Consider the following 18696-nt stretch of genomic DNA (forward strand, 5'->3'; position numbering starts at 1 on the left):
GTTCAGGTCCCTAATGAAAGCTGCTTTATCTATAGCTTTATTAGGTGTGTAATGTATTTTATCAGGTAGCAGAGCCTGTGGAAGTTTTTGCCCAAGGTCACTAATTCAAGCTCCTGTTCTGCTGTTCACAGCCCACTCAGTTTGCAGATGTAGCAGTTGGTGGGACTGGCTGTTAGCTGGATCACTGAAGTGATCAGAGTTTTCAGTGTTTCTATCACTTGGGTGATCTGAGTTGCTCTGTGCAAAGTTAGAGGAGAGAGGTGCAAGAAGGAGGGAAAAAAAACTAGTGGCCAAACCCAGGAAATTCCTAGTTTGGTTTTGTTGGTGTAGATAATCTGTTTGGAACTGTTCCCACCAAGTTTGAACTCATTTCCTCTGCTGGAAAGCCATCCTGGCAGAGCGTAGGATTTGTAGTTGACCTCACTGTGCCGTGTTTCTGCTTATTTAGTGGCTTTTTACCATTTACTAAACCAAAACATTCTCTCTTGTTGAGCAGAGAGAATGAAAGCACATAATGTACCAGCAGAGGACTAAGGCAGAGGCACTTGAAAATGTGCCAGTCTAATTGTCAAACACTGGGACTTGCACTGTCTTGGGACTTTCTGCACATTTTCAAAGCTGTGTTTGCCCTCATTTTCCTGTAGTTTCTCAGCTGCTAACTCTGATGAAAGTCATCTTGAGTTGTGATACAATAACATGATTGCTGGGGTTATGAATTAAGCTGACATGTAAGATCCTAGTGGCAACATGCAGTCTTTTCATTACCTCAGCTATATAGGCAACATGTAGGGGAAATTCTTGTACCTGGATAGCTGACTAGGACTGCTTACACAGTCATTTTATCACTAAGCTGTGTTTTTAGCTGTACAGGTATTGATTCTTGGTTATCATAGAGGCAAACATGATTTGTAGTTCTCTCAGTTCCAGTGCAATGTTTTTAAAGTTGTCCAAGTATCGCACTTTTTCAGCATAAAGCTTTGCCCAAACTCTCATGAAATGCTTGAATGGTGCAGATACCCAAAATTGACATCCAAGGACAAAATGCTAAATTTGAAAATCATTAATCTGAAAGACTAATTAGTTACTTCAAAGAACATTGAGATGTTAGGACAGAGTGATAATCTGCCTTTGCACCCATGGTAGGGGATGAGCATACACACATACATAGTGTATATGGACAGCTGCAAGTCTGACTGCTGCAGGCTTCCAGCTTTGCTAGCCTTCAGAAAAATTATTTGGGAGTACTTAGTCAAGGTAAGTTGTGTAACTCTTTCATAGGTTTTGTGAAAGAACACTCCTTCTTTGGCAGGCTGTGGAGACTTGTACCTTCAGCTGTGGAATCCACTAACCTGATCTGTTACAGGAAAAAAGAAAAGGAAAAGGTTTTGTGCTGCAAAATCTTGATATATCTAAAATTAAATTAAACCCAACTCAGCTTCTCCCTCCTTGCAGCAGAGAGAATTTTAGGAAAATGCTCTCTAATGTAAGCCTTTGTTTCTTTGTAGTTGTCCAAGGCAGTTTCAATTTATGTTAGTTATAGAAAAATGTATATGTTTGCTTTTTTCTTTGTGAGAGAAATAATTACTCTCATTTTAGCTGTTAACCCTTTCTGATTTGGAGGGGTTGTAATAAGTAAAATAGATACTCCCATGACTGATAAAAATCTGTAGATTAAAAATTACAGAAATACTGGAAATGCTAAATTGCACCTTATAAAGGCTTTTGAGTAAAAATGTGTGGGGACTGTTATGTGTGGAGCAAAGGCTACTTCCTTGCTTTATGTTTATAGACATTTCTGTTTTGCACATGGAAATATTGTTTAAGTCTCTAATGATCATTTTATTCTTTGTTTTCCCTTCCTAGGACATGACAGATAACGGCAACCATCAGTTGGTGGTGAGAGCCAAATTTAATTTTCAACAGACAAATGAAGATGAACTTTCTTTTTCAAAAGGTGATATTATTCATGTAACAAGAGTGGAAGAAGGAGGCTGGTGGGAAGGAACTTTGAATGGAAAAACAGGATGGTTTCCAAGTAACTACGTACGAGAAATTAAATCAAATGGTGAGTTTTGAAGGGGAGAGCATATTTGCAGAAATTCTTGCTTTGGGTAGAGGTTGATGGTTGGTGGTTGATTCATTAAAACTTCTAATGCTTTTTGTTTAAGCTTGATTTTTATTTACTGAAGGTCATTCACAGCAATGATTAATGCTTGGGAACTTGCACTTCCCCACTCCAGCTCACTGTATAGAGTGGCTTCTGAATCAGCAGTAAGTGTGCAGAAAAGTCCCCTTTCTCTTTGCTTGTCTGTCATGTTTGGGCTGCTCTCACTTCCTTGGTCTAAATTCCTAGAATATGGGATTTTGACTCAGATGCTGACAGACTTTGAATTGGTGCTTTTGATTTAAACAGTGAGAGATTTCCTACAAAAAACCAAAAAAATGAACAAGAAAGACCTCCAAACCTAACAAAAATTTACTCAGCGCATCCCATTACTTAGAAGTAAACAACTGCAGGAGGGAAACCCAATTCTATCAAAATCTTCTTTTGAAAGCTAATGTGTTTGTGATTTTTCTTTTTCTTTCTTGTTCATGTGCCTTTAGCTTTTCTTCATACAGGCTTCATCTTTCCACTGAAGTTTTATTTTGAACTTTATACAATCAAAGTACCTTCTGTAAATGTCATCTGAATATCAGAAGTAACATTCCTTTTTAATCCACTAGGATATTGCTGTGGGTGACATAATTTCTCTGTCTCCTTTATTTCCTTTTTTTACCCCATGTCTTGGCTTATTTTCAGAGATTAGGATAAGCCTGGTAGGATAAAATTACCCAGGGTCTCTGGGAGGCTTTACCACTGTTTCCTTTGTTACAGTTCCAGTGAAAACACTCATCTTCTGGGGCTGTGCTAAAGTCTTGGAGTCTTTGGCATGGCTTTTTTTTTCTGCCCCCCCCCCCATTATGAGGCAGCTATTCAGATGCCTGATTGCAGTGAGGTTCTGGGAGCAAAAGTCCATTTTAAAACTTATATTTTCTCCTTTGGTTGCATCCTCTGGTTTTCTTCCTTGATTTAATATCTCCAGTCTGTTGCTGCAAAATGCTAGTCTTAGATCTGCAGCTTCATTGTCCTTTTCAACCAGCTTCTCCCAGACATAGTCACAATGTAAGACTTGGCTTTAAAGTTCTTTAGAGATCCCTCAGATGCAACTTATGCTGAGAAGCAATTCTTGAAGCCTGTTTTTGGTTTGTAGTGTTTTTGCATCAGCCATGATGACCCTCTTGTCTCATTGTTATTAATTTAAATCATTGCTGCAGAGATTTTGTTTGAATTTCATCAGTTTTGACCTCTTCCAACTCCTGGAACCTAGGTAGGCAATTAAGCTCTAGAATAGAAATGCTTTAACAGTGAACATGCAAGAACCAGAAGTTGCCAGTAACCAGAATTAAGTGGTTCTTGTTTTAAGAATGCTGCACTTGGGTGAAGTAAGTAGGAAGGGACAAGCTGTAATGCCAAGTGCAGTCTGATGCTTGTGACTCCTTGCAGCCCTGTGTGATCCTTGGGGCTGGCATGGTTTTTACTTTCACTTCTTGCCCTCAGATGAAAATTCTCCCAAATCTTTTTCCTTCCACTTCATAGGTGTATTCTCTCTGCCACAAAAGTTTATCCCTTGTGGCTTCTGCAAGACTTCTTGCATTCTTGGACTGCTGTCTCATACGTTAAATTTCTTCTATGGAAGTTTCTTCTATTTGTGCCCAAGCTTTTCTCTGCTCAGGAAGCTTAGTTCATTGAGTATTACAAAGTTGAAATGACTGAGCTGTAGCTCACTAGCTTTCTCTGTTTTCCTCCTCCATTTTAAAATTACCGTGGTTGGCTCTTTCCAGTACTTTATTGAACTTCACTTGTCCTCTCTGGTTTCAGATATGGATATAGCTAGTTCTCTTACTATCAGTTCAGCACAAGAGGTACTGTGTAATTTATCAAAATAGTAATTTTAACCTGCTTTAATGCACTTGTAGGTATACGTTTGAGTTGTCTGGAGTTGATTTTTTTTATGAGGAGGATGGGGGGTGGTGGAAGGAAGCATGACATACCAGGAGCTTCTTAGTGTGTTAGTAACTGTGGAGATGCAGATTAGCTTTACCCCTTCATGTATGTATGCATGCTGGGAAATGTTTTGTTCCTACTACCCTCATGACCATGTTAGTTGTATTTTAAATGGTGACCTGACTTCTCTGCTTACTTTTGCTTCTTTTTGTGTGATTGTGGTCAGTGTATATATTTGTGATATTTGCTCCATTTCAGTTTGCATCCACTTTTTCTGTTTTTTTTTTTTGACATGCCACTAACTTTTAAAGGAATTATCATTCTCGAGAGCCTATTCTGCTTATGTTGTTACTAGTGGGACTTCTTTTTTAATCCATACTTTTAAGTTTACTGATTTCTTCTTACTTCAAGTCCATTGTTGTAATTTTGCTGCACTTTTTCTTTTATTGCTTGTTTCCATAAAACGTGTTATGAGCATTTTTATTTTCAACTAAGTTTTGCTTTATGGATATTGTTGAAGATCCTAGAGAGAGGGCTTTTCTGGAATTCTCCTCCCTTCTGTATCCAAATGCATTGTCACTGTCCTGCTGCTGGACTTTTTTTGTTCTGCTGTCCTTGTGGAAACAAGGATGTAATGCTGTTTGTTACAAAGCTCTGAAGTTGTTTGAATAGGTAGGTGTTCATGAGAATCTTCATCTTAGTTAAATGTAATTTCTCTTGCCTTCCTGTGTCCCTGCTCTTCTTAGTTTGTCTTCATTAGGAGAGTTGGCATTTCTTGAGTTGATAATCTTACACTGGCCACTTTTCTTTATTTCCTAGTAACTCTATATACACCTCACTTCAGGATTTCCCCAATTCAGAAGTATTTTAAGTGCCTTTATGCCTCAAGCATGAGGTTGAAATACAGAAGTACTCTTTTGCCTTACGTATTTTAAAAGTGGTTAGAACTTGCAGCCGTGCTAGCTCAAATTCAAAATGTGTTTTCTATCAGTGTTACTATCAGTGTTTTCTATCAGTGATTGATTTTTAAAAAAGATCCAGATAGGGTTTTTGAAATACATGCTCTTGATTAAGGTCTCTCTGAAAAAAATGTTCATCCTGGACATCTCATTTGTTTTCAACATACTCTGTAAAATGGTCTGGCATTGGTAGTATAACTCTAGGCTTCTTTCTTCTCTGAAATGTAGCTGAAAATACTGCAAATACTTAGAAATTCTGTATAGGATGATGCATTCTATGGAGAGCTCCCAGGACATGACTAAATAAGTTCCTGGGTTTCACTAAATTAAATCCCCTCAGTCTGATATAACCTGACTTCTGTAAATTGAGTAAAAGAAGAAATTAGTGAAGTTTTTTATGCATGTGTGTTTATGTTTTAATTCTCACAAACTTCATAGGCAGTAGATGTTTAGATAAATGGATTTTTGTTCTAAATTAAAATCCTCTAGTGTAAAAAACCTGTAGATATGTAATCTTAGCTTTTACAGTGGCTCTGAAGTTATATATTCAAGGAAGGGAAGAAATAGATATGTGGCAATGGAACTGCCTTTACCCACATTGATTTCTTCAAGTGTTTAGAAGAAAAATAAGCTGCATTACATAAATGACACCAGCAGAGAATATCACATGATAAGGTATCTCACAGTGGTTGTGCCATGGCTGTAACTTGTTTGTTTAGCTGTGCCTGGGTGATTAGAGTTAGCACACAATGCTAATGAGGTGAGCTACAAATGGTTGTAGGACACATACTGAGATTGTTGAACAAAGCCCAGCATTTCATTTTATTAGGCTAGACAATGACTATGTTGGGGGAAAATAAATGTGGTTGAGATAGAAAACTGTTTTTGTTTTGCTTTTGAGTGTGTATTTATTCTGTCCTCCTCCCTGACCTATGGAGAAAAAGAGGATTTGTTTAAAGTTGTGATAGTTATGATCAAATATGTAAAAAAAGCCAAAACTGTTTTCTATTCAGGTACATGCCTTCACTGTGAACTTGAGAAAAAAAGGTTCATTTCTCTCTCCCTCCTCCCTGTGTTTTCCATTTTCAAACCCTCTAACATCTTATGTTTTTAAATGTTCTTTGATCTCTAGTCAGGAAGTACTTTGAAATGAAAGGATTTTGGTTTTATCCTGCTCTACTATTACATGTGACAGAGGGTAGAAAATAATGTGTAAACTTCTTACGATATTTGACAGTGTGGCCTTATTGAGGTTGTTTTTGCTTACGTAAAATGGAACAGGAAGAGGTGAAGGTGTAGGTGGAGCCTTGTCTCTTAGAGTGCTGCTTCTGTCTCACATGGTACTTAGAGATTTGGAGACCTAGTTTTGAGGGCTCCCTTGCAATGAAGAGAAGGGTGGTTAGCCAGAATGGGATGCACTTGCTTAGCTACTGTCAGATATTAATCAGATTTAAAAAAACCAACAAAACACATGGTCCATTACTGAGTTGTGTCCAAGCATAATCCCTTTAAATGGCATGAGATTACTCAGAAGGGAATACAGCTTTGGACAAACTACATTTGATATGTCACAAAGTTTATTCTAATTCTTTGCAGAAATTAATGTATCATTACTGCTCTAGCCTCTGTTATGCTTTCTTGAGAGTTATTGGTATCAGGCACAGTGCAAATTACAGTGGTAGTGTTTCTTTTAGTTGGATGTTAAAAAACAAAATCAGTGTGGGGAAAAGGTCAGAATATAGTGGAGGAGTAGAGTGCCAGCTGCTTCCATCCTGTGGTGTGTGAGGGAAGGAGAAATTACACTTTTGGCTTGGGAGGAAAAAAAAGCAAAGGGAAAAATAGCTAAAACCCCATGAAGAATGTTGGTTTTTCTCTCCCCAACCATGTACATTCAGAGGAGTATTGTATTCTCTTGTCAAGTGTAACTCTACAGACATCAATAACATAGAGGTTGGCACCAGTGAATGCTGTTGGGGCAGAAGTGTTGGTGTTGTCTGTATTGCAGAGTGGAGCTCTGCAGCAGTGCCGGAGCCCTCTTGAGAACTGGGAATGGGTTTAGGTCTGCCCTCCTGATGCTGGACTTGAACTGATTAGTCTAGGAAGATGGAGCTTGCTTGCAGCACTTCGCTGATAGGGACCACACAGCTTTTGGTGTTCTTGTTGACACACCTTTCCTCCCCTAATGTGGGATGAAATATCCCAAACTGGATCTTTTTATCTAGATCACGCCCCATGGCGCAGGAATCGCAGAAACACTCAGGGGTGTTCTGTAGCAGTAGGGTCAAAGTGCTTTAGTAAAGTACGTTCTGAAGGGAATAAATTCTCTCTGGAGTAGCACAAAGTAGAGTGTTGCATGAAAATGAATATGGCATAAACTGAAGACATGACAGAAGAGAGAGAATGTGGGAATGTCAGGTAATGTGAAGGCATATAAGTTAAAATAGAAAGAAACAGTATTGGGAAGGATTGGGTAAATTTCCTTTTTACAGCCAATAGATATTTGTAAAGAATAAAATAACTTCATTTTAGGGAGTTTGTGGCATCTTATACCACTTAGGGGAAGGTTATAAAAGCAGTTGGTTCCACTGAGGATAATTATTTCCTGGAAAAATAATGTTAAAAGCCTGTGCTACCCTCATTCTCTCACCCATGGATGATCTGTTCAGTGAAGTCCATCTGGTTTGCCACTAGACAATGCATTATCAAGTGTGGCTGAGGGCATTTGAATGTGATGCTTTGATCACAAGAGAGATGGACAGTGGGAACTTAGCTCTTGGTTTCAGTCACCAGCAGGATACCATCTCTTCCTATACTTGAGCAGATGCCTGCCAGCTTTGGATTTGATCATATGCTGAGCCATTTTCACTGTGCTTTCAGTGTTAATATAAGGGATGCACATTGTGCCTGCAGAAAAGTAGGGAGATGCAAAAATCTGTGTGGGAAAAGCTGGTGTCTGGCTGAGGTCACTCTCTTCCAGAGTTTTGAGAAATAGAGCCTCTGTGGAGTGGGCAAGGTGCCAGGCTTTTGCTGATGTTTCAGAAACCCATGGCCTTCATAAAGATGTAGTGTGCTGAATAGGGGTGGTTCCTCCTTGAAATGTTTAGTGAAATATGCTCTGTTTGCAAAATACTCTAATGTTCTATTACCAAGGATAATAAACGACACTTAACTTAGCATAAACAAAGAAAGTGATTTCTTATGTTCAAGATGAGGATTTTCTTCTCTGTAATGCATTGTGCAATAAGCTAATTGCAGCAAGACTGTTTCTTATTCCTCATTATGAAGCAAGGCACTGCTTGGAGGCAGAATACCAGACATGATAGACAGATGGACTAATTTGCTGTGTCTGATTCTGTGTTTCTGCAATAGAAATGGCCTTTACATTTTAAAAACTAAATGTTGATTATAACTGTTCAGGCAAAATTATATGAATGTGTGATTCTTTTTTTCTGTCCTGTCTTTAAATCTGAATTTGGACATGTGAGTGCCTCTGATGGATAACTGAATCAGCTGAACAGCTGGCAATATAAATGACTCTATGTTTCAGCAAAAAAACCTCCCACTTTCTTCAGCAGCTTAAGTGGAGAGGTATTTTTGCACCCTTTAAATAACAAAGAACAAGAATTCCATGATCAGCCAGCTTAACAATGATCAGCCATCTGTATTATAATAAATTCAATGACAAGTATTTACCTTTATCCTTAAATAACTCTTGTTCCTCCTTTCAAGACATCTGTATTATGATAAATTCTGTGACAAGTATTTACTTTTATCCTTAAATAACTCTGGTTTCTACTTTCATGTTTTTTGGCACATGATAATAAACCTTGAGGTATTTAGTGAACGTGAAAGTCACTATAAATTGTAGGGTAAGTTCAAGAGCTTCCACAGAGTGTAAAAGCAAATTACCAAGTTTGTGGGAATGACATCATTTTCATCATTCAGTACAAAGAAAAGAGTTTTAATTGTCCCATATAGAGAAGCATTATAGATGAATACATAAATGAGTAACCATACATATGAGGTGATTTTAGGTCCTTTCACACTGAGTGTTTGATGGCAAATCTGCTTGAGTTTCCAGCTTGGTTCTGAGGGGGTGGGGGGAGTCCTGTCATTTGGAATTACTTGGCTGTATAGCAGAGCACATATGCATTGCAGGGCTGGTGGCTGAGAGCACCAGTGTTCCCAGCTGGAGAACTGCTGGCTCTAACAGTTTTTGTGCTGTGTGTCAGCTTAGATCTGATGTGGCCTGGCTAGGCAGGGGATATTAACCAAAAGGGTTTTACTGTCATCCCTGAATGTGGTAAGGAGAATGTGTTGTTTTTTTTTTTTTCTTTGCACATGTTTGGCAGTTTTAAGACTTTATTTTATTTTTAGATTAGCTTCTTTGAGGGGAGTTCCACTGCAATACAGAGCAAATCCCCTTAAAGATACTTGCATTTGTGTGCTTATGGGGACTGAGCTGCTCTTTGTGGGCTGTTAGCTAAAGCCTCTGGGCTGCCAGGCTGTCCTGGTACTGGAGATGAAAGGGTGATCTGCACCTGGAATCAGCTTGCTTAAGCTGGCATCATCCATGGGCTGCAGCTGGGAGCCTGAAGAAGCCCTAAATTGCTCAGGAGAGGTACCACAGGGAGGTGTTCTGCTTATGATGCTGCTTCCCTGGTCAGCTCTGCTGTCCATGGGAATTTTCCATAGCTGGTCCTTGGCTTGGCTGACTGGGCTTCTCCTGGAGAGGTGTTTGAGACTTGCATAATTTATTCTTAGCCTGAGGTATCAGGTAAACTAGACTTAAATTATTCATATATCTTTATTAAAATGTGTTTGAAACAGGAGCTTGCTTTTAAAATAAAGGTAGAGCCTTCAGTAGGTATGATTTGGTGATGCTTCTGTGGTTTTGTTTGGAGCAGTTCAGTTGACAATTTGCTGTTTTATAGCTTGGATGCAAATTACTCAAATGCTTATTTGACATTTGCATATTAGAGAAGCCTGATTATTTAAGAAACATACAGAAATAGACAAACCAAAATGTCCTGATAAACAGAGTCTCACAAGCATTTTCAGTTGGTTGAGTGCACAGTCAAGTGTGAGAGATCAAGAAGAGATGCTGCAAATCTTAGTTGCTGTTTCTGCAGCATGTTGCTTTAGATTTTCTCTCACCTCATGTTTGTTCCTCTGTAATTGACTTAGAGGAGTGGCAGTGGTGGGAGGGAAGGCTTTAGGGGAGTGTATTTTCTGTCTCTCTGATCTGGGCCAGCACTTGGGTAACTCTCAGGACTGTTGTTTTGATCTAATTTGCAGATTTATGTTGTCCTTCTAGGAAGAGTATGCACTACTGAGGGATAGATTCCCTATGGGTTATAGGAAGGATTTATTTTTATGAAGAACCCTGTTCTCAAGTGCAAAAATATTTTTATTTTATCCTTCATTAATAGCAAAAGATAATTTGTTTTAAAAGATAATTTGTTTTAAAAGATGATTTTTCTGGGCATAAGGTAAGTCACTTCACTAGTACAGTGTTTTGAATCTTATTTTGAGACTGAGTGTAATGTCTCACTTCTGGAGTGTTCAGCTTTTGATTGGTCACTTGCTTTCACAGAGTTCATTAAATCAATATTGAAACTTAATACTGCTATTGTCTGAAAGTGTGTATATGGTTTGGAAATGGCTGTTACTGATTTTTTTCTTTTTGCCTTTTTTTTTTTAATTGCAGTTTATAACAACATCTTGTTTTTAAAAAATACATTTGGAAGTGCAAATTTTATTAACTGCCTTTCTGGTTCCAGGAAAAAGAATGGCAGTTTTTCTGCTTGCCTTCAATGAGCTAGAGTTTCATTCATTGTGAACATACTGATTCTTTGCCAGTAATTTCAAGTACAATTATGAATGTTTCTCAGTGAAACACCCTTTTCACTGTATCTTGATAAATATTTTAAAGCAGTTTGTTTGACCTCTAGTGTTGAGCTGTGAAATTGCACCCCATTGACCCCAAAATATCTTTAATTTCAGAAAAACCAGTCTCCCCCAAATCAGGTACATTGAAGAGTCCACCTAAAGGCTTTGATACATCTGCAATTAACAAAAGTTACTACAATGTGGTGAGTGATCATTTTTTCTTCCATGTGAGCTGTTATATACCGTAGAATGTCATTTAACTAAATGCTCTTATCTGGAAAAAAAAAAGCAAACAAGGCAGTCTTGCCAGGAAGTACCAAAACTAGATAAGGGTATTGGTGGATTTTCATATTAATAAGATCATTATTTGTTTAATAGAATATCACATATGTAGATTCTTAAACATGGTGCAAAAATTACAGTCTAAAGTAAGTGATATTCATTAGTGTAATATTATGCTCATGTTTTGCTAGTTCCTAATTTCCTTTTTTTCTCCCATCCCCCACATGTGACAATGTTCCCCAATCTCCTTGAATTACTGAAATTCTGCTGTGTTAAACTAATTAAGTATACTTTTGTCCTTTTTGTTGAATAAGAGACTGTTTCAAAATGTTCAGTTTGCTTCCATTGTATTGATGTTTGTAAATCAACTCTGTTGCTAACCTAAGGAACCTCTCCCTTATACTGTGCATAGATTTCACAGCAAGGCAGTACAGGCAGAGTGAGCCTTTAGCACACCCCCCAGGAATTCTTAACCTAGTACTCAGGTACTAGGTTGCATGTAAGAAACATACCCAACTCTGTCTTTAAGTGTGTTGTAACCATGTTGAGAATCATTTATTTATCGAGGAGATACATTGGGAAGCTAAACAGCATCTTACTGTTTTTGTTAAGCACTGCTCCCTGCTGGTGTAAAACCAAACCACAACCTTTCCTTCCCTTTTCTTCCAGCAGCTGTCATGGGTTTTCATTTCTATGTCAGTTTTTAAGAAAGATCATAAAGCATCATTTTCTGGTTTTGTCTTGTGTGGTTGTGGCTTGAATAGCACCTGGAAGAGCAGAGGGGTTTTGTCTGTAGTCCCTAATTGAAAGCTGTGAAGCAGCCTCCTGCTCCTCCATCTGGCTCTGCTCCTGCCTCTGTCAGTAGCTGCAATTCTGTGGTGAAGGGAGGGCTACAGTTCTTTGGCTACTGCATCCCATAACTGCTGGTCACAATGGAAAGTATCCATGCAGGCACACCCTTCCCTCAAACTGCAGGAAATAAAGATCTTGCTGTGCTATATCCAGTGACAAAATAGTGGATCGATTGAATTTATTTTTGTTTTCACTGTATCTCTTTATAGTGTTTTTTTTTCTTTTTAAGTTGTTGTAGTGTGTGGATGCAAATTTGAGAGATGAAAGCGTTCTTAAGTGAAAAGAAGAGAAAGTAAATGTTGAATTTGTTCAGGCACCTAAGTTATACCATACAATTTTGAAATATCACCTTTGGTTTGTGTGATTTTTATAATGGTTCCCTGGATAACCCTTTCTAATTGTGGAGGCTCAAGGTACTATACTTTGGGAAACACAGCTGTGGCTGGCTTTTTAAGTAGTTTAATTAAAAAACAAACAAAAACCCAAAAAAGTTATATGACGGCCACTAGGGTCCCAAACCCTAGTGACCATCATATACCTACTCTTAGGATTAGTTTACTTTATGTCTTGCTCAGGTGCAACTTTCTTGGTACAATTAACCTGATGTAATGAGATGCCAACTGTTTTGACTGCTAATTACTTAACTGTTGATGACATTGTAGGGAGTGAAAAGGACCAGTTCACAATAATATACAAATATGTTGTAAATCACAGCACTGATGCTAGAGTGGTGGCCTTGAGTCTGTCTGCAATGAATTGGATAATTGTCATTTTCACATTTTTCCATAGTGTGGCAAATGACCCTACTTTTTTTTTTTTTAAGTCACCATTTTATTCTTCTGGTTTAGAAAATGAGAGGCTGTGCTGTACCTTGCCCATTGTTTCAGAGAAGTAAGATTGTATTGCTGTGTCTGAAACCTAAATTAGACATGTTGCCATTTAGATTTTCTTGAGATACATTTTGTGCTTCTGATGGCAAAATACCTATAGAATATTTTCAATTTCTATTAAATATGTAAGATTTTTGCGTGTTTTGCATGTAGATAAGACAAACAGCAAAGCCATTCACTGAAGTGAAATTCTGAGTTGAGTTTTTGTTCTATCTTAATATCTAAGCTGCAGACATGGGACTTCCCTGTGCTATATGTCATCAGTCTGTACTGATAATAAAGCTGAGGAAAAAGCAGAAGATCTCTAAAAAACTTTTGGCAACTGGTAGGTGAAAGGATGTAGCTGGAGTGAAGGAGTAAATGTTAAAATCTGTGTTTAAGGTTTTCTTGGCTACTAAGCTGGAGTTGAGACTGGTACTCTGGGACTATGTACTATTTTTGGGTTGTTGGCTGTCCCCACACGTGGATGTGCTGAGACTCTATAGTCACCCCAGTTATTTATTGCTGTTTACCCTGGGGAAGGTTTTGTGCAGGCAGCACTTGAAGATACATTTTTTAGACTGAGGACAAAATCAAAAGGCCATTCAGAAAGTGACAGGAGAGGCTCCCTTTCTGGGAGGAGGACTGGGATAGGTTAAGGGAAAATACTTAACATAAAGAGGAGACTGCTTTCCCCACTTTTCTCTTTGCCCCCTTGTAAACACGTTCTTTACTTCTGTGGATTCACAGCTCCGTCTGGAGTTCGTGAGACAAATCACATGCTTCTAGTCTCAGTGTGCTTAATTGTTGCTCCTTGCACTACATGTTGCTGAGCAGACACATTTGTTATGTATGTGCATTTGGCCTGGCTCAGGAATTCAGGTTAGTAGAGAATGCTGAGGTTCTGTCCTCCATGAAATGGTACAAGTCTATAGTAGTAGTGTGTAATATGAACCAGACTTGTGATGAAGCATTTTCCATGTAGAAGTAATTTAGTAGCCTATTACTGAAGAAGTGGGTGTATTGTTGCATGTTATTCCCTGAAGACAGAGCAGGCATTACTCTGAGTTTTATTTTTGCTTCAGATCCCTTGAGAGTTTCTAACTCTGTATCCAGAATAAAATCAGGTTCTCTCCCTTTACAGTTGCTTTGAAATTAGGTAGCTATTCTAAAAGCAGGTGAAGAAATGGGCAAATTTCTTCAGTTATGAGTATTTGGATAACCTTGTTTCCTTTTAAGTGTTTGAGAAGTAGTAGAAAATAAACACTCCTTTTGAGGTCACACTTTTAAAGTCGGATCAAGTTGTCTACTGAAGTTCACGTAAGATTTTGAGGACCCTCGTATGGTATACTTGTGCAGTGCTTTACAATGCCCCTCTCAAGGGCCTGTTTTAAGGAGTTCAGCAAATTCTTGTGAACCAGGAGAATGACATACTGATCACAATTTTGCTCAACATTATGATATTTTGGTGAAGTGCCATACTACTGTGATAAAATGTCAGTGTGCTACAGGATCATGCCCAAGTGTATCTCTGAACTCTGCCTTTTCTCCCACTGATTTGGAAGGCAATCATCTTCGTGTAGGTAATGGTAAATCCTTTTTTGGGTGGTAGGGAGAAGGCTGAGGTTTTGTGTGACAGACTGTTAACCATGTTGAATTTTGTATGCCATGTGCTTGGGAGAGCTGGTGCTTTCTGAGCTCAGCTGTGTGTGCCTGCCATTCATCAGTGACAGGCTGCAAAGGCTGCAATGCTGCTCTGTCATACCCGGGAGGATCCTGCAAATGTTGTGGTGGAGCTGTGGAAACGAGGTCTGGGAGCTCTCATGGGGTCCTGCAGCAGCCAGAGTGCTCAGAGAGCAGGAAAGGGAAGAAAGGTGATTATTAGATCATGTGGAAGAGATGTGGATGTGAGGAATGTAAGGGATTTCTGGTGCCAAAATACTGAGTTGCAGTAATGACTACTTGTCACTTCAAAGCACAGTCCAATAATCCTCACAGCTTCTCAGTGAGGTAGGTAAGTCAAGCTGGAAGAATGCAAGATATCACAGAAATTATGTTTTAGAGCTATGTAAGCAAGGTTATTCTTTAAAAAATGTATTCAAAGTAAAAAAAAACCAAACTTGTATGCAGTGAAAACTGTACTTGTTTTAAAGAAAGGGTAATAGATTTAATATGTTCTGGAGACTGTTGAAACTGTATATCTCAAGTATTGTGTAACATTGTGAGTTACTAGAATAAAAAGATGTGTGAGTGCACCTGGTACTCTGCACAGGTTTTGTAGCATAGTTTTATTTACAGTGGCATTCATTTTCCTTTTTCCACTAATTGTCAGGTTACTAATTCTAGTTTTTAAGCTTTCTTGTTATTACTTTCCCCTGCCCTTAAGTCTTTTTCCTCTAATCCCATGTTCTCCATATGGCAAAGAATATCCTCAAAGAAAAATCCAAACTAGCACAAGGAAAATAATGAAGTGTGTCCAACATGAAACTAGTTTGATTTCAAGCTTTTCAGACAGCTGTTTATAGCACAGAATGGAAGTTATCTTTGAGAAAATGGAATAGTGCTGCAGTCTTTCAAGATCTTTAGCAAATTTGTTGATTTTTATCTTTCAGAGTCTTTTAAAACTGTTTGGATCTTCATCAGGACACTGTGGTTTTGTCCCTGGCTTTCAGTCTCCTTTTCCCTACTAATTTTTCCTGCCAGTGTAATGACTTTGGGCTGGGAGATTTTTGTGGGAAAAACCATATTGAAAAATATTGGTTTTGCACTTAGTTTTGAACCTCATGGATGCCAAGTACTTTTATATTTGCATTTGAACTCTTTGCTTTCTTTGTTTATGTATATAAAAGAGAATATGGAATTAGTTAGTGCTATGATTGGCAGAGATATTTTATTTCCCTGGTCTAAAGGGTCAAAAAACCCTCTTAGCTTTTTAAAAATTTGTGTGCCCATATTGTACTTTATGCTGTAAGTTCCAAGTAGCCATTACTTTCCCTGTGACATTTTTCTGTCATAGTGTTTAGCAGAGAATGGAGACATTTTAATCTTCAGTTCAAGATTCAGACTTGCAACAAAAGAATGGACTCAAAAATGGTTTCTCTCTCTCTCTCCCCAAATGAATAGAAGCATTCAAGGAATAAGCAGAATCAGTGACACCAATGAAAGGAACAGTGAATTCTTCATTGACATACTGAACTATTTAAAGTTATTTCATCAGGTTTGCATTTAGGAATGAATGGCTTTTTTTATTTCCTAAGAAAGAGTATTGACTACAACAGTGAATAATGCACTCAATTACAGTTGTTCCTATAAATGCTGAAATGAGATATTACTATAGGCTTGGCAAATATGGCATGTAACAAAATGAGGTTTGTGCTGCAGCTTGTGACCACTGACTAGCAGTAAGTTTTTGAAGTTCAGCTCTGTTCACTAAACTGCATTTAATTCTGATGGTTCTCTTACTAAATAACTTTTGGAGGCAAAAAATAAGTTGCCTTCTAAAAGCACTGTAGGACCTGATTTGATTATATTGGAGGATGTCCTAAAGCAGGCTCCCAAGAAATGGCCCAGTAAAATGTTTTCCTGTACATACTTGGGGTTATTCTACTTGTTTGATTTATATTCAGCCAAAACCCAAGTGTGTGTGCTGTATTTTATAAATACCTGGTTTTGCATCAGTCTATTGTAATTTTCTTATGGTAGTGTACTCCCAAGTGTAAGGTTAGGCAGCACTATTTAAAAATAATGTAACAGTGCTAATTGTATTGGTAAGTGAAGTTGGAAATTACTTGATCTTTGTAAATCTCTTAATATTCAGGTGTTCTAGCAGGTTATTTAGTGCATCTGAACACTCCACTAGCACTATTAGTTGCAATGTGTTGTAATTGAGACTAAGAAACTGACGCTGTTCATTTCTCTTGCAAGTTCTATTGTGCTTTACCATCCTCTGATGATCTGTGACTGTTCTGAGGTACATAGGGGGAATAATTACACCTGGTTTTGGAGGAAAGCTCTGTGAAACTCAAATTTTGCAAAATTGTAGTGATAATCCTGTAGGCTTACCTTTTTTTTGTATATAGCTAAAGGATGGCTCATCTGGTGTAGTGTGGGTTTTTCCCCTGTGAATTTCATAGATGCATAGTATTCAATATTTGCTGATATTTGCATTTTTAAAGTAGGAATTCTCATTTAAGTTTTTCTCATGATAAATTTTTAGTATGCTTTAAAACTGGTATTGATATATCTTAAAAAGTACCAATTAGCAATTGTCATTTATTGTAGGTGCTACAAAATATATTAGAAACAGAAAATGAATATGCTAAGGAGCTACAAACAATGCTTTCAAACTACCTGCGACCATTACAAGCCAGTGAAAAGTATGTGAGTTTGTCCTGTGTTTTAAATTGATATCTCTCATGTATTGGGGAGGGTTAACATGGTCAAAATGTGGATGTCAGTGTGAATTTACCTCTGTGAACTGTGTGATTCTTGAGGCAGGGATTGCTTTTATTCAGCTTGCTTGCTGACTGAAACAGTCTGGTCCTTGATCTAAGAACCAGTAAGCATTTTCTTTTAATGCAATAGATAGTATTAATGCACAGTTAGTCAATAGCTGCAAACCTAAATATGTTTTATTTGCTTTGGCTCCAGGTTAACCTTGACAAATACTTCTTACTTAATGGGAAACCTGGAAGAAATAAGTTCTTTCCAGCAAATGCTTGTACAGTCTTTAGAAGAATGCACCAAGTAAGTATCATGCATACTGGACAGAGTAAATGCTAACATACAAATATCTTCTATTATTGTACTTGTTACTTATTTTGTTGGGTATAGATATTTTTTCCTTCAAGACTTGTTGCCAGAGCAGCACAGTAATAGATGTTTGGAGAATGTATTGATTGTTTGTACAGATACATGTTGCAATTTAAAAGATAGAAATTTTGATGTAGTTTAAAAGAAGTTTTGGATTTTCATGATGCAAGTGCATACCAGTAGGAAAGTGGTGGTTTTGGTTTTGGGGACATGAATTTTAAATATTTTCTTCAAAGTAAGAGAAAGAAAGAATGGAGGAACCTTATGTGGTGGTGCAACAGTGGAGAAGGAGGTAAGTGACTTGGATGCAGGACACTGTGTGAGAATGCTTGTACTTGGTATTCTTCTGGCCTGAGCAAAAGTGGTCATCCAAGTGTGCTGGGAGAGGTGTGCAGGATAGGCAGAAAGAGCAATCTGAATTAAATTAAACCCCTCAGTGCTTGTCCTGCACCATATAGGAAGCATGGAGCACAGAAAGAAGGGCATGAAGACACTAGTCCTCCTTCCATAATTTAGGCTGAAGTGGTAACTTGGTATTTTTCAGTTTGTTACCACAGAACTTGGACATGTAAGAAAGAAGGTGACCATACTGCCTTTGGATTGTCCTGACAATTTTCTAAAACTTCACTGAAAGTGTGATTTACATTCATTACCTCAGTTGTGTCATTTTCTTTGCCTATATTCTAGTTTTGTCTGACCACATGGGGAGCTAAGACAACTTCCTAATACAAATTTTCTTGGTTTCTGCCAAGTTAGTAATTTGAAGTTCTACTGAGGGCTTAACAAGTTTCAGTTTGCTGTGAGAACAAGTTAATGTCTTGGATGGAGAAGAAAATACCCCTTTGAGCTTTGGATCACCTCAGTATGTGTTGTTTTGACCTCTCCCTCCTCTCCCTGAGCTGCTCTGTGTGAAGAAGCAGCCTTGTCATGACAAAGGAGAGGCTGCATCTCCCCTAGGCAGTGACATATTCCTGGTACTGTTGCT

The 18696-nt window shown here is 38.1% G+C and overlaps 1 protein-coding gene across 5 annotated transcripts in view; it reads left to right on the plus strand.

The window, feature by feature from the left end:
• The window catches only part of ARHGEF7 (Rho guanine nucleotide exchange factor 7), a 116530-nt gene that overhangs the window by 49446 nt on the left and 48388 nt on the right, over positions 1-18696 (plus strand). For all 5 annotated transcript variants that reach the window (XM_036384079.2, XM_036384054.2, XM_036384070.2 and 2 more), the window contains 4 exons: positions 1864-2065; positions 11011-11099; positions 17181-17275; positions 17550-17645. In XM_036384079.2, the coding sequence (XP_036239972.1) occupies positions 1867-2065; positions 11011-11099; positions 17181-17275; positions 17550-17645 (479 nt within the window). In that variant the 5' untranslated portion in view covers positions 1864-1866. The remainder of the gene's footprint in view (positions 1-1863; positions 2066-11010; positions 11100-17180; positions 17276-17549; positions 17646-18696) is intronic.

This window comes from Molothrus ater, chromosome 2 (genome assembly GCF_012460135.2).
Source record: "Molothrus ater isolate BHLD 08-10-18 breed brown headed cowbird chromosome 2, BPBGC_Mater_1.1, whole genome shotgun sequence".
Taxonomy (NCBI): domain Eukaryota; kingdom Metazoa; phylum Chordata; class Aves; order Passeriformes; family Icteridae; genus Molothrus; species Molothrus ater.